Source organism: Kogia breviceps, chromosome 14 (genome assembly GCF_026419965.1).
Source record: "Kogia breviceps isolate mKogBre1 chromosome 14, mKogBre1 haplotype 1, whole genome shotgun sequence".
NCBI lineage: Eukaryota > Metazoa > Chordata > Mammalia > Artiodactyla > Physeteridae > Kogia > Kogia breviceps.
In genome coordinates this window covers 22,102,341-22,116,783 of record NC_081323.1, presented here as the reverse complement: position 1 = coordinate 22,116,783, position 14,443 = coordinate 22,102,341, and the positions used below count along the sequence as shown (strand labels likewise).

General features: G+C 40.9%; 1 protein-coding gene across 1 annotated transcript in view; it reads right to left on the bottom strand.

Annotated features, from left to right (window-relative positions):
- The window catches only part of SAMHD1 (SAM and HD domain containing deoxynucleoside triphosphate triphosphohydrolase 1), a 65,751-nt gene extending 55,005 nt beyond the window's left edge, over positions 1 to 10,746 (bottom strand). The window contains exons 1-3 of the mRNA XM_059038060.2: positions 10,363 to 10,746; positions 5,564 to 5,630; positions 885 to 957 (exon numbers count right to left, since the gene is read on the bottom strand). Coding sequence (XP_058894043.1) covers positions 885 to 957; positions 5,564 to 5,630; positions 10,363 to 10,570 — 348 coding nt within the window. The 5' untranslated portion in view covers positions 10,571 to 10,746. The remainder of the gene's footprint in view (positions 1 to 884; positions 958 to 5,563; positions 5,631 to 10,362) is intronic.
- Positions 10,747 to 14,443: the final 3,697 nt, after the last annotated feature.

Here is a 14,443-nt window from a genome sequence, read left to right as displayed (position 1 = left end):
ATTTCCTGTCACCAACCAATCAAGAAACATCTCTTTAATTATGGTATTAGAACCACGTGAAAAATGCACATTCCTGGGTCTCTACTGTAAGTTCCCAGAATCAGAATTTCTGAGTTGGGAGCTAGGCAGTTGACTGCTTGTTAAAATGATTCTTGGGACACTGAGTGTGAAAAACAGGGCTTCTGAAATGTCTGGAAGGGGGTGCGGGATGAGAAATAAACAATTATTGATAGATAAAATTTTAGGCATATATCTATTCTTTGGTCTACTGTTTGACAAAAAAGTTTACCAAAACGGATAAGTAATTTTAATTTAAAAGTTATTCTATGACTAAGGGGTAACTAGGGCTATATGTGTCGATATGGATATTTCTCAAAAATATAACATTATATGAAAGTTTAGAAGGTTACTTCTAATAAAATGAAATTCCATTTATAAGTGTTTTAAAAATATGTAAAACAATACTATACACTGTTTATGGCTATACATATATATGTAGTAAAAATCTAAAAAAACATTCAAGAAAATGATTAAACACTTGGGGAAAAAAGGATGGAAACAGAATTCAAGAGGGGTACAAAGGAGGCCTTCTGTTGTTTTCTAATATTTTGTTCTAAAAATAATAGATCTGAAGCAAATTAGGCAAAATGTTAAGGTTTGACAAGCTGGGCAGTAGTCTATTTATGCTTTTCTGTGTGCTTAAAATATTTTAGTTTTTCTCTTGGTTATTTTAGAAAATGCAGATAGTTTAGAAAAGTAAAAACCCATTACTCACAATCCTGTTACTGAAAAGAGATTTCTTTCCATTCTTTTAAAAATGAATTCTACATAATTGAGTTATATCACTTTATATTTAAAAAATAATAAACTCAGATTCCTCTTACCTTCATTGTATAAACATGAGTTTGATCCAGTTGTTGGATATTATTAAGCAGCTTTATTCTCTTCCCATAGGAACTAAAATTATAACAGGATAAGCAAATATATCATTATTTGCTGAATAATAATCCCTAGAGTATATAATAGTATATAATCAACTTTAGGTTGTTAGAAGTCAGATTAAAAGCAACAGTTAATAATTCAAACATACTCCTACTAGAAACCCTCTCCTTCCTTTGCTTCTAAGACAGGAGACTCTTCTGCCCTCAATCCTCTTCTCTCTTGGTAAATTCAGACTTCAACACCTCTCATACCTACATCACTGAATGCTCAATTTACACTTCAAACTTATTTTAACCTAATTGAGGCCAACATCTACCCTCATGATCCTAAATTTGCATGGCTCAGGTAAGCGAAATCTCAAGATAGGTAAGTCTCTTTGAAGTAGAGCACAGTGATAATGAAAAAGGTCTTTGGAATCAGGCAGAACTGGCTCACATCTGCACGTGGAATCTATATGATCTTGGAAAAGTCACTTAACCTTTTTTGGTACACTGATGTTCTCATCTATAGCACAGAGATAATACTATCTCCCTCACAGGGCTGGAGAGGGATTAAACAGTGTGTTCAGCACGGGATACAAAAGACTCAGTTCCTGCCCTCAAGAACTATAGGAGAATTTTAACTATGATTACAGGTGTTATAGAAATTATTATTGACGTTAAATTCAATACTTACCCCATCAGCAGTGTTTTAAGTACAAGAATCTAGGAGTTTATTAGTGTAACCAAGTGGTGAGTATGTGAACAAAGTTATCTAACTAAACTGGCCAAAGATGTTACATATAGGAAGACTACATTTGTTTGACAAACTGAGCCTTTGTCATATCAAAATAACTTGCAAAGAGAAATAATTATTGCTTACATCAACTAAGAAATAGTCACATCAAATGCAAATGTCTAGGATACAATGAAAGGAAACACAGGACAGTATAAGACTTCTTGGCAGGGGTGGTTGTCAGTCACGTGATCAGTCCATGAATGGATTTTAAAAACTCTTTATAGTGATGAGTTGCAAAGGTCCAAGTTTGACTTAGAAGCATCAGGTATGAATTATGCATCAATCAAATATATATGGTTTTAGCTTCATTTATACCTACCGTCCTCTATCAGTAATTACTCATAATGCTCCAGTCTTGAGAAAGAATTTAATAGGAATTAAACAACTCAAGATCCTATAATTCACTTTCTTGCTCCTTTTACACTTATTAATTGGTCTAGGCATGTTAGCCTGATACCTGGCTGAAGCAGGAGGCAAGGGGTTAGCCTTTATCAATCCTTTAGCTAATTAGACTGAAATGTAAATCTTTTGCTAAGTCCTAGATAGACTTGGAGCCAGAAGTAGTACAATTGACCTCTATGTTGTCCCCCAAGACCCACAGTAACTACAGAATCTAAGAATGATTTTTTTGGAATGTACAGAAGCATCATTACAGCTGATAAACCATTAAAGCAGCATAGCTTGTGTTTTACTATTCCCCTGCCCTCATCAGTTTGAAATAACAAGCACAGGGAAAGGCCAGGCTCCAAGAAGTACTTTAAGGCAGAGCTGTAACTGACACAGGTTAAGTATAGTTGCACAGTGGAGCATAACCAGGAATCACAGCATAAAATAATACCAAACCTAAACCAACCTCACAGCCCAGTCTTTTCCTCAACTGATACTCAGTATTCATCACTTAAACTACTGTATTCATAAAGAAATCACATGGGGGGGTGGGCAAAATGGGTGAAGGGGCTTCAAGAGGTACAAACTTCCAGTTATAAAATAAATATGTCATGGGAATGTACTGTACTGCATGATGACTATAGTCAATAATGTTGTAGTGCATGTTTAAAAGTTGCCAAGTGATGGTATATAATTTATGTTTTAAGCAGGGCAAGAAAATTTAAGCATAACATGTTCCCTGCTTGTACTGGGCCCTCCCTAATGTGCAGTGTGCATTATACATTAACCAGACCTCCTCAAAGTTGGGAATGCCTGCTCAACTGTAAAAAACAATGCTTTTTTCCTTCTTCTGATGCCAACAATGTAACTCCTTAGAAGATTAATTTTTCCTTTCCTAATCCCGTAAGGGATCATGGTGACATACTGTGCCTATGTGCAGATCTGGACTATGTATCTTTGAAATGTCAGTGTGTCACTTTGATGTACAATCGGTTCTCTTGAAAATGTATATGACTGTTCCTTTGACTTCTAACAGACAGAAGAGCCCTCAGTTTTCTAAAAGACTGTCTCTTGGGTTATAATCCTCAGGTTGGCTTGAATAAAACTCCCTATTTCTCCTTTAGATAGAATATTGATTAATTTTTTGTTGACCCAAGAGAGTAAATCTTTTTGTTGTTGTTTTTTGTTTTGTTTTGCTTTGTTTGCACAGCTTGCAGGATCTTAGTTTCCTGATTAGGGATCGAACCCTCACCCTCGGCAGTGAAAGCACAGACTCCTAACCACTGGACTGCCAGGGAATTCCAAAGAGAGTAAATCTTAAAAGTTCTCATCACAAGAAAAAAAATTTCTTTGTAATTTTGTATGGTGACAGAGGTACTAGACTTACTGTGGTAATCACTTTGCAATATATACAAACATTGAATCATTACATTGTACATCTGAAACTAATATAATATTATATGTCAATTATACCTCAATAAAAATATTTAATTTTTTTTAAAAAAATCACTGATTAAAGTATATTTAAAAAGCCACCCAAAACCTGGAGGTGTTTTTGTTTTGGCAAAGGCTATGGCAAAATAAATACTTTAAACAAAGATTTGGGCCAGAATAGTTGGACTACAATAAGATTTTATTTCCATATTTCATCATTTCTGAAATCTAATGTTTCTTACAACTGATGTGTATATTTAATGTAACAATATTTCTTATTTTTTTAGAAAAATCTTTTACCATCATCAGTTAATCATAAAACTGAGGAAATACAGGAGTACTTGTCTAAACTGGATTCCCCCTAGAAAGCTGAGTCTAGGACAAGAGCTTGCATACAGTTAATTTATTTTGGATGTGAATCCTGGGATACGGAGTGGAGGGCTAGAAAAGGTGAAACAGGAAACGAGGGGAAAATAATGCAAGGGTACATTAATAAGTTGGTTGCACTGGACCACTGTGAACAACTTGAACGGATCCCACTGAAATCCTCAAAGGCAGCTCTGTCCAAGAGAACTTTGTCATGATGGAAATATTCTATATCTGCCCTGTTCAGCATGGTAGCCACCAGACATAAGTGGCTACTGAGCACCTGAATTATGGATAGTATAACTGAGAAATTAAAATTTTCACTTCATTTAATTTTAATTAATTTTAACACATAGGTAGTGGCTGCTGCATAGGAAAACACAGCTCTAAGGAGTACTGCAGAATCCACCTCAGAGTTGAGGTGGGCACAAAAATACATGACATATAGTGTTCCTTTTGGAATTTTTACTATTTTGTTAACTCATGTGTCCCAAGTTCCTGAAAGAATGCCTAACACATAGTGAGCCCTCCATAAATATTTGTTGAATCAATCAACAGCATTTGGGTCCACAAAGTATATGGTTCCCTTTAAAAGCAAAACTCTATTAGAAAAAGTTCCATTCAATTCAAACAATAAGCTACTATTAAACATAAGAAATAGGTAGTAAGGGGGACTTTGGGGGGACAGAGGGGGTTGATACATAATTATGAAAGAGGCAAGATTAGGTTCCCAAGGATTCTGACCCAAAGGAGGCTTATTAAAAGTCAATAAAATGTTCTAAAGTGATCTTTTCCCTCAATCTACTTGCATTATCAATTACTAAACAACAGTACATGAAGTATAATCTTTTGTTCTGACTCTTTGGTTACTGTTTCCACAAACAACACTTAGCTAAGTGGAATTCCAGAAGAAAAGACCATATTTTACCACTGTTGCCAATTCCCTAATAGAAACACAGTCTCTACTTTAAGGAAGGTTTAAATATTGATTGGATCTTCAACTGAGATATTTAAAGTGAACTTACACAAATCTAGACCCTAGAATCTCCAGTCATATATAGGGATCTCAATCTACATATATAATTTATGACGGGCTTACATATGCTAATCACTCTATATACATTGTCTCATTATTATTATCCATTTCACAGGTGCAGAAACTGAAGGGTTAAATAAATTGTCCCAAATCATTCAACTGAAAAGTGCCAAACTACTTTGGATAGTGTCTTTAAATCTAATACCAGGGAAGCAGTCCAGCCTTAAGTAGCTTTAGAAGGACCTAGAAATATACGCAAGATAGGGCTGTAGCCTTGATTTTTCTTGCCAACATTTTTTTCCTATCAATTCTTCTACATTTTCTGGAGTGTATAATTTAATTATTCTGAACTTGAGAGTACAAAGTTGGTCACTACAAACTTCATGAAGGCTTCTTAGCAAAATTTTTAAAAACAGGAATCATTAGTAATATTTAACATAGGATTTGCACAGCAAAAACAAACAAAAACAACTCTTAAGACAGCAGGTGTGGTATTCTGTTTTAAAACCTGTGCAGATTTAAAATGAGGAAACAATATCAGCAATCTTGGGCCTTGTCTCTTCAGTGGGAAAAAAAGGTCTTAAGTATGCTTGGCTACAATGTGGATTTTATCATTCTTACCTTATTCCAAGGTCTTCAAGAAGAGACTCATCAAGAAAGGGCAGTATTGAACCTGTGATTTTCTTCTCTATGGAAGAAAAGGGAGGAAAAAAAATGAATGATTTCACTATTCACAGAACATGCTTTTTGATTTCTTTCAATTTGGATCCACCAGAATTTACTCAGATCAACATGTTTTTGAGCACCCAGTACTGACAACAAACTGTGCCAAGTACCACACTTTTGATTGCTACTTGGAAAGTCTTAATTTTATTTATTTTTTACTTTATTTATTGTTAAAATAAATTTATTTATTTTAAAAATAAATTTATTTATTTTTGTCTGCGTTGGGTCTTTGTTGCTGCACATGGGCTTCCTCTAGTTGCGGCGAGCGTTGGCTACTCTTCGTTGTGGTGCGAGGGCTTCTCATTGGGGTGGCTTCTCGTTGCGAAGCACGGGTTCTAGGTGTGTGGGCTTCAGTAGTTGTGGCACGCAGGCTCCGTAGTTGTGGCTCGCAGGCTCTAGAGCACAGGCTCAGTAGTTGTGGCATACGGGCTTAGCTGCTCTGCGGCATGTGGTATCTTCCCGGACCAGGGCTCAAAGCCGGGCTCAAAGCCGTATCCCCTGCATTGGCAGGAGGATTCTTAACTACTGCACCACCAGGGAAGCCCAGAAAGTCTTAATTTTAATTTGATAACTATACCAAGAGGATTTTTTGATAAACCAGTAAAATTTTAAAAATTATTTGAGTAAATTATTTGCAAGGAAGTTCAGCTGCAAAACTGGCAGCTTCCTCCTGAAACAGGTGAGGTTTGGGATGGGGAAGGGGAAAGAAATGTCAGTCTATTGTTAAAATAGTCAGGTCAAAACCATAGCCTAAGGGATGCTCCACGTGTTGACTTAGTTCTAAAACCTCCAAAGAAAGCACATAATCTGATTAGTAAGGCTTAAATACATTTTAAAAAAAATAAATTTATTTATTTATTTATTTTGGCTGCGTTGGGTCTTCGTTGCTGCATGTGGGCTTTCTCTAGTTGCGTCGAGCCGGGGCTTCTCTTCGTAGTGGTGCGCGGGCTTCTCACTGCGGTGTCTTCCCTTGTTGCAGGGCACGGGCAGTAGGCACACGGGCTCAGTAGTTGTGGCGCGCAGGCTCAGTAGCTGTGATTCACGGGTTTAGCTGCTCCACGGATGTGGGATCTTCCCAGACCAGAGCTCAAATCCGCATCCCCTGCACTGGCAGGCGTATTCTTAACCACTGTGCCACCAAGGAAGTCCCACATGGTTTATTTTTCTTTATCTTTCTATATAATTAATTCCAGACCTCCTGACCTCAGATTCCAGAACACTGGACTATTTTCAAACAAACAAAAGTCTTTCTAAAGATAACAAGAGAAAATGAGGATGTAATTTTCCAGAAAGAAAAAAACATTTAAATGAAAATGGCATTTTTGGGGGTGTTTTTCAAGCATAAAAAATATTCAATATAAAAAATCCAAACTATAAAGTATAAAATGTCAACTTACTCATATTCTCCCAATCATTAATATTTTAGATAACAACATTCAAGACATTTATCTATGCAATTATGTAATTTTACACAAATGAAATTATGTTGTCTATAATCTATTTTTCCCAACTAATAGGTCATAAAGATCTTTCTTGTCAATTATTAACAATTATTAATGATGTAGTTTCATCATTTTTAATGGTTGTCTTTTATTCCACAATACAGATGTACCATAATACATTTAACTAATTTCTTCTGAACCTTATGCTCCTCACCACTAAAATGAGTATAACTGAACCTATGTCACAGTTATTGCAAAGATTTTATAAGATGAAACATGAAGTGCAGAGAATAGTACTTCACGCAAAGTAAATGCTCCATAAATTGTTAATCATCAATATTATTTACTACTATTATCAATGGATATTTAGATCATTTCTACTTTTTTGCTATTTATAACTAGTGGTTAGAAGAATAATCTTGAATATATTTCTTTGGACAGTGTACAAATGTTTCTGTAAATTCTTACAAGTGAAATTTTCTATAAGTAAAAGGTATTCCCAAACTGTCCAGGGTTAAGCAAATTGATACTTCCATCAACTTTCTGGATTACCAATCTTTAAATATTTTTCTATCTAAATTTTAAAATCAGTGTTTTTAAAATTACTATTAAGACTGAATGTTTTTTTCTGTTTTTATTGGCTGGTTGTCAATTGTCTGTTCTTGTGTTTTGCTCATTTTCCTACTGGGGTGTATTTTTCCTTGCTCTTAGTTGACTTTATAACTTTGGTTATGTTCTCCTTTTTTTTCTTTTCTTATTGGTTTGTTTATTCCCTTATTGTTGAGGGAAATCCAATGTATGAGAACATTTGATGAGAACACTTGTTAAGGTATAACTGGCATGAATTCTGGAGTCCAAAGACCTAACTTTAATATCCAGCTCTGGCCTTCCCTGGCGGCGCAGTGGTTGAGAATCCGCCTGGCGATGCAGGGGACACGGGTTCGTGGCCCAGTCCGGGAAGATCCCACATACCGCAGAGCGGCTGGGCCCGTGAGCCATGGCCGCTGAGCCTGCACGTCCGGAGCCTGTGCTCCGCAACGGGAGAGGCCACAGCAGTGAGAGGCCCGCATACCGCAAAAAAAAAAAAAAAAAAAAAAATCCAGCTCTGTTTTTTTCTGGTTGTGTGACCTTTGAACTTCAAACACATCATCTACTAAAAAATACAGATTACAGTCTCTAAATTCCTGTGAAACTGTATTCCAAAATGAGGAAAGAGATCCAGCACCTGTGCTTAGTTTTGTCAAATAAAAACAAATTTGGACTTGCAACCTGCTGTGTATAAAACAGATAAAAAACAAGGGCCTGCTGTATAGCACAGGGAACTACATTCAACATCTTGTAATAATCTATAACAGAAGAGAATCTGAAAAAGACTACATATATACATATACACACACACACATATATATCACTTTTCTGTATACCAGAAACTAATACAACATTGTAAATTAACTATTCTTCAATTAAAAAAATCTGGACTTAGATAGGGACAGACTCTAATTACGGAGAAAATTACTGCAATAGGGAGAACATTCTGACTTCAGAAATCTGCAAGTGGCTCAAAATCAGAAAGGTGTTTTTTGGTTTGTTTGTTTGTTTTTTAATAGGATAAAGTAGGGGCAAGCAAAGATAAGCAGAATCTTTGGAGGGGAAGTGAGCCCAGTCTGACAGAACATTGTCCGGCTGTGGTCAGCCAGTTCTTAGGCGAAGCTGATCAGGGAGCATATTCCACTTCTTTAGCGCTTGCTCAAGTTTGGGGGCAAGTAGGAGTTCAGAGGCCAGAAGAAGAGAGAGAAGACTGACTAAAGTTTGGTCAAAACAAAGCAGACAGTAAGAAATTAGCAACTGTGAACACTTGGTCAGTTTTTACCAATTAAAAGCATGTAGTATCTTCTAGTATTAGACTGTGGGTCAAGAGAACAGATCATTCTGAAGACTGATGAATTAATCTACAGGACACCACTGAAATAGGCAGCCAACAATAAAGCCAATCACATTTTGAAGACATAAAACTACTTCATCTCCACCTACTGCTACTCAAAAGAAAAATTCCACCCCAGAGGGGAGGAAAACCAAGGCCGGGGGTGGGGGGGGTGGGGTGGGGGTGGGCGGTGGTGGTAGGGAAAAAGAGAAGTGCAATTTCCTTCACCCATCAAGCTATCTTTAGGTCTTGAACACTTCTTTAGTTCCTCCCACCCAGCCTAAGCAAACAGGGCTCCACCCCACAATTGCAAAAGTTTACTGAAATTGCAAATCACACCACTTTCCTATTGAACACTTCAGAGGGTAAAGCAGAGAGGTCAAACTTCATCCCGCTTACGGGAAGTTGAGTATATTTCAAGTGGATGGATGCTTGAACTTAAGCCAGTAAAGTCGCCTAAAACTCACAACCTACAGGCCAAGTTGTGGGCACCTTGGGAGTTCAGTGGTCAACCGAACCACCCCAGGGTTCAGATTTAGCGAGGGAAACTTTTGGAGAACAAAACATGATCTTTACTAAGCTCTGCAAGTACAGTCGTCAAGCATGTATTGAGTCCTACCGGGATGCTACGGTAAGGCGATGCGGATTCAGAGATTAACAGAAAAGTTCTTTCCCGGTTAGACAAACCCCAAGTTGGGAGGGGAGCGGAGGAAACAAACTTTAAAGCACCCAAATACACTCTAACGTGTCAAGTGTTCAGGGAGCTGCATCAGCAGAGAGGGGTCTCCCGAGCCTGGTGAGCTTGAATGACACCAACCCTCCCATCAAGGGTCTTCTAACTAAAAAAGGGACCTGAGTCCCGCCTGTCCGGCGCTGGGGTGCCAAGTTCCTGAAGAAGCCCACCAGAGTTAGACCAGCTGCCCCCTCCCCGCCCCAGGTTCACAACCCCCAAAGTCCGCTCCCTTCCTACGGGTCCGCAACGCCAGACGCCCCACTTCTCCTTTCTCCATCTCAGGGTATCCCTCCTGGGCGCCGCCCCTCAGGTCCACCCCTGCGGGTGCCTCCCGCGTCAAGTTTCCCTCCCCTTCCTCAGGCAACCTTCTCCGAGGGCTCGCCGCCTCAGGTTTCCGTTCTCCGCCTCAGGTCATCCCTCCTGTGCGCCCCCGCCTCAGGTCCACCCCTTCGGGTGCCTCCCGCGTCCGGTCTCCCTCGGCCGCTCTAGCTCCTCTTTGAGGCCCCCCGCTCACGGCCTCAGGGAGCCCTCTCTCAGGCCCGGCTGTCGCGACCTCGGGTCGCCGGCCCCCGGCCCCTCAACCCTTCAGCCCTGCTACCTCGGCAGCGTTCCAGCAGTCCAGAATCGCTGAAGCCACAGTCCCTTAGGAAGGAGCACACCTGCTCCGGGCCCCAGGTCCGGTGGTCGGGATGAAGGTCGGGGCTCGGGGACCACTCTGCGTCTGCGGGAGGGGTGTTTGGCGGGGTTCTTGGGCTACCATCGCGCCGCGGCCGCTTGGGGGGCTTCTGGGAGTCCGCACTCTGCATGGCTACACCCAGCGCCACGCGCGGAACCGTCAAGAACCCCGGCGCCCGACCCGCGCGCAGGCGCACTCGCAGCTCAGTGGCGGCGGGGGCCAGTCAGCTTAGTACCGCCAGCCTACTGGCCGGCCGCGCAAGCGCACTGACAGCTCAGACCTTGGGGCCAGGCAAGCCACCCACTTCAGGCACCCAACCCCCAGTCCCGGCGCAGGCGCAGTGACCGCCCAATGACTCTTAGCCCCACCCTGGCGTTTACGCTAAAGCGAGTGAGTAGAAGCAGAATTGAGGGTGGTGCTGATAAGGGCGGGGGCCGGGAAAGGGTGTGCCCAGGACATCCCGCTACAGTCCAGAACAGGGGCTCTTCTGGTGAAGTGAACTTCCCATGAGTACCCCAGGCTTACCCTTGGCCGTGTTGGTAAAAGGACTGCTACTACTACCGCTCCTAAAGCCAGTACACCTTCTCATCAACACAGCCATAGACCCATCCAGGAGATACAGGGTGAGTGAGGCAGATTATCATCAAGCAACGTGAACTAGTTAGTGGTCTAGAGTTGAGCAAAATATTTTCAGCAAACACTTAGAGCTTTACTGTGTGCCAGGCGCTCTTCTAAGGACTTACAAATATTCATTAATTTAAGTATCCCAATAACCTTAAGATGTAGGGAACTGAGGTACAGAGAACTGAGTGCTTTGCCCAAGGTCACCCAGCTAGGGAGTGATGAAACCTGAATTCAAACCCAAGCAAAATCTAGCCTGGCTCTAAAGCCCACGCTGCTACTCACTTGCCAACAATTGCTCACTAATGGGAGTTTTGATATAAAGTTATTTTATATTAGTTAATCCAAATGTTTCCATTGCTCCCTTATCCCATAGACCCGAGGGGGAAAGTATGGAGAGGTGAACTTGCCCTCCTCTGCATGGAAGGGCCAGGCCCAGAAAAACAAACCTTTAAACCACAGAATATTTGGAGAAAAAACAGACAGTTTTCAAGACTTGTGAAACCAAAACAAGGGGAGAGGGGTCAAAGAGACAACAAAGAGCACAAATGTGAAAGATACATTTAAACTTGGAAATGGCTATTTGAAAATTTGTGTTTATAAGACTTGTGGGAAAATCTGCCCTGACGGCAAGGTTTCTTGGGCAGTAGAAAGGTGATATAAGCAGGGTTTTAAGTTTAATCAGTTGGGTTTGTTCAAAGCAATTGCTTTTGAGAATTTAATTTTTATTTGTTTTTGCTTGTTAAAGAGTACAATTTAATGCCATATTTATTATGTTTCCCCTAATCTCCTACTTTGTAGGGGCCCTAGATCTTGCACAAGGTGGTTTCTTGAGCAAGGTCACATGGGTACGTGACAGAATCAATGTTCAAAGCTGACTCCAGAACTTGGGTGGTTCCTAGTTTGCCACTTCACTTCCACTTGGCCCTGGTAATCCTAGTCCATCCAGTCATTCCACAATGTGGAAACAAATGCCTACTAGACACAGGCCCTCTGCTCTGGTTGTACTGAGAAAAATGACTATTCAAGCTCTCCTCTGATGTCAGTCTCACCATAAGTAGGACTAGAAACAACTCTAAGTTCAATTAATTTAAGGCCTATTGCTTAATGACCTTGAATACCCCCAGCAGTTCTTCCTTGCCCTTCCTTGCTTCCGCCCACCCAGCTGAGTTGGGCAATTTTATTTCGGGCAGTATTAACCTTGTGGTTTTACGTCTCTCCACAACTTCCTCTTAAAACAGTGCTGCTAGTTCTCAGTGCCACCTACCACCATTCCCTGGTTCTTTCTTTGAATCGAACCTCCTCAAGACATTCTTTTTTCCATCTGTCAAAATCCCAAAGCAAGCCGAAATTCTTTTTTTTTTTTTTTTGCGGTATGCGGGCCTCTCACTATTGTGGTCTCTCCCATTGCGGAGCACAGGCTCCGGACGCGCAGGCTTAGCGGCCATGGCTCACGGGCCCAGCACGGCATGTAGGATCTTCCCGGACCAGGGCACGAACCCGCGTCCCCTGCATCGGCAGGCGGACTCTCAACCACTGCGCCACCAGGGAATCCCCAAAATTCTTTTTTAAAGAAGTATTGGTTTTCTTGTCTGAAAAAAATAATGCTCAAGAAAGAAAACTTGGAAAACAAAATGTGTATACACACACATACAGATCCAAAGATCACCTCTTGGTGTGTGCCCCATAAGTCTTTTTCTTTTTTTTTTTCTTCATAAATCTTCTTCTGTTCGTAGATGTAGAAACTTATCTCCAGATCTGTCAAGGAATTCTTTGAAAAAAAAGAGACCTTGCAAAATGACAATAGCTACCATATTTGAGTACCTACTATTGATCTTGGGTGGCCACAGCCTGCAGCGGCTTGAAGCAGGGTTTCCTGGCCAGAGATTGAGGTTGGGCAGTGGCAGTGAGAACGCTGAATCCTAGCCACTAGACCAGTGGCCAGTGACAAGGACCTGGCCCTTCAGCTTTGCAGAAATGAATTCCCACCATACATGGAAAGTAGTGAAACAAAGTGTTTAGTAGGAGGAAAAAGAGTACGTGTGGATGGACACACAGGTGGGCTCAGAGAGAGAGTCGCACCCTCGTGGTAGTTTGAATCACTTTTATGGGGCATTTCTTCTGGGTTTCCTTTGGCCAATCATCTTGCTTTTCCTAGTTCTGTGTCTGTATTTGGTATATCTCAGGGTTTTCCCATGTGTGCACATGCATCTCTTAGCCAAGATGGATTCTAGCTAAGAGGCCTATGGGTAGGTTGACATCACTTACTATGAGGTGATGCCCCCACTCCCTTTTGACCTCCGAGGAGCCTTTCTGCGAATGTATAGTTGGCAAGGTCTCCTTGACCTCGAGAATAAGAAATATGTGGTCTCTATCTTTTATCTGGGCAGGGCTCAGCTCCTCTCTTGCTTCTATTTTGGAATTTCTGTCCACAGGTGATGAGCTCCAGCTGTTCAACCTGGCACCTGAGACATATCGATGAGCAAAAGAAACAAAAATCCCTGCCCTAGTGAAACATATTCTAGTGGGAGGAGACTGGCAGTGAATAACAATATAATTAACAGTAATAAACTTAGAAGATAGTACTTTGGAAAAAAAATGTATTTTAAAGAGGAGTAGAGGAGGATAGAGTCACAGTTTTGAATAGGGTGCTCATAATATGGCCATAAAAGGTGGTCATAGGCCTTTTGAGAAAGTGACATTTAAGCAGACTGGAAGGAGATGAAAGAGTCAGCCATGCAGGTGTCTGGAGGAAAAGCATTCCAGACAAAAACCATTCCAGCCATGCAGGTGCCTAGAGGAATAGCAAGTGCAAAGGCTTTTGAAGCAAGAGCATGCCTGGTGTTGAGAAACAGCAGAGAGGCCAGTTTGGATGGGCAAAATGAGTAAAAAGGAAGTGTTAAGAGATAAAGTCAAGGAGGGGGCAAACCATGTGGGAACATGAGGGCTACCCGCTGCAAGCAGCTTTGAGGTCCCATCTTTATGGCTTCACATCTAGAGATGAAAGAAAACCTCTGCTCCTCCAGTTCCAACATAAGTGAATGACTTCAACAAGTCTGATTGCATTCATTCCTGGACCAATTGCTGTGTTATAAAATGATTGATCCAAACAGGTCACATGTTACCCCTTGGGTTAGAGGGTAAGGTCTAGTATCAGGAAGAAGAGAATTGGTTTTGGATAAACACCCCAGGTGTTATTTAAAAGATTTGGAAATGAAGCCCAGGGAGGTGAAATGACTTGCCAAAGGTCACACACATGCGTTAAGTGCTTTGGGATTTTAACCTAGGTCAGCCTTGAAAACCATTGTTCTTTTCTGTAACTAGAGCTGGGTACAAGTTCTATTGCTTTTAGGCAGTCACAGAGAGAGGCCATCCCATCCTA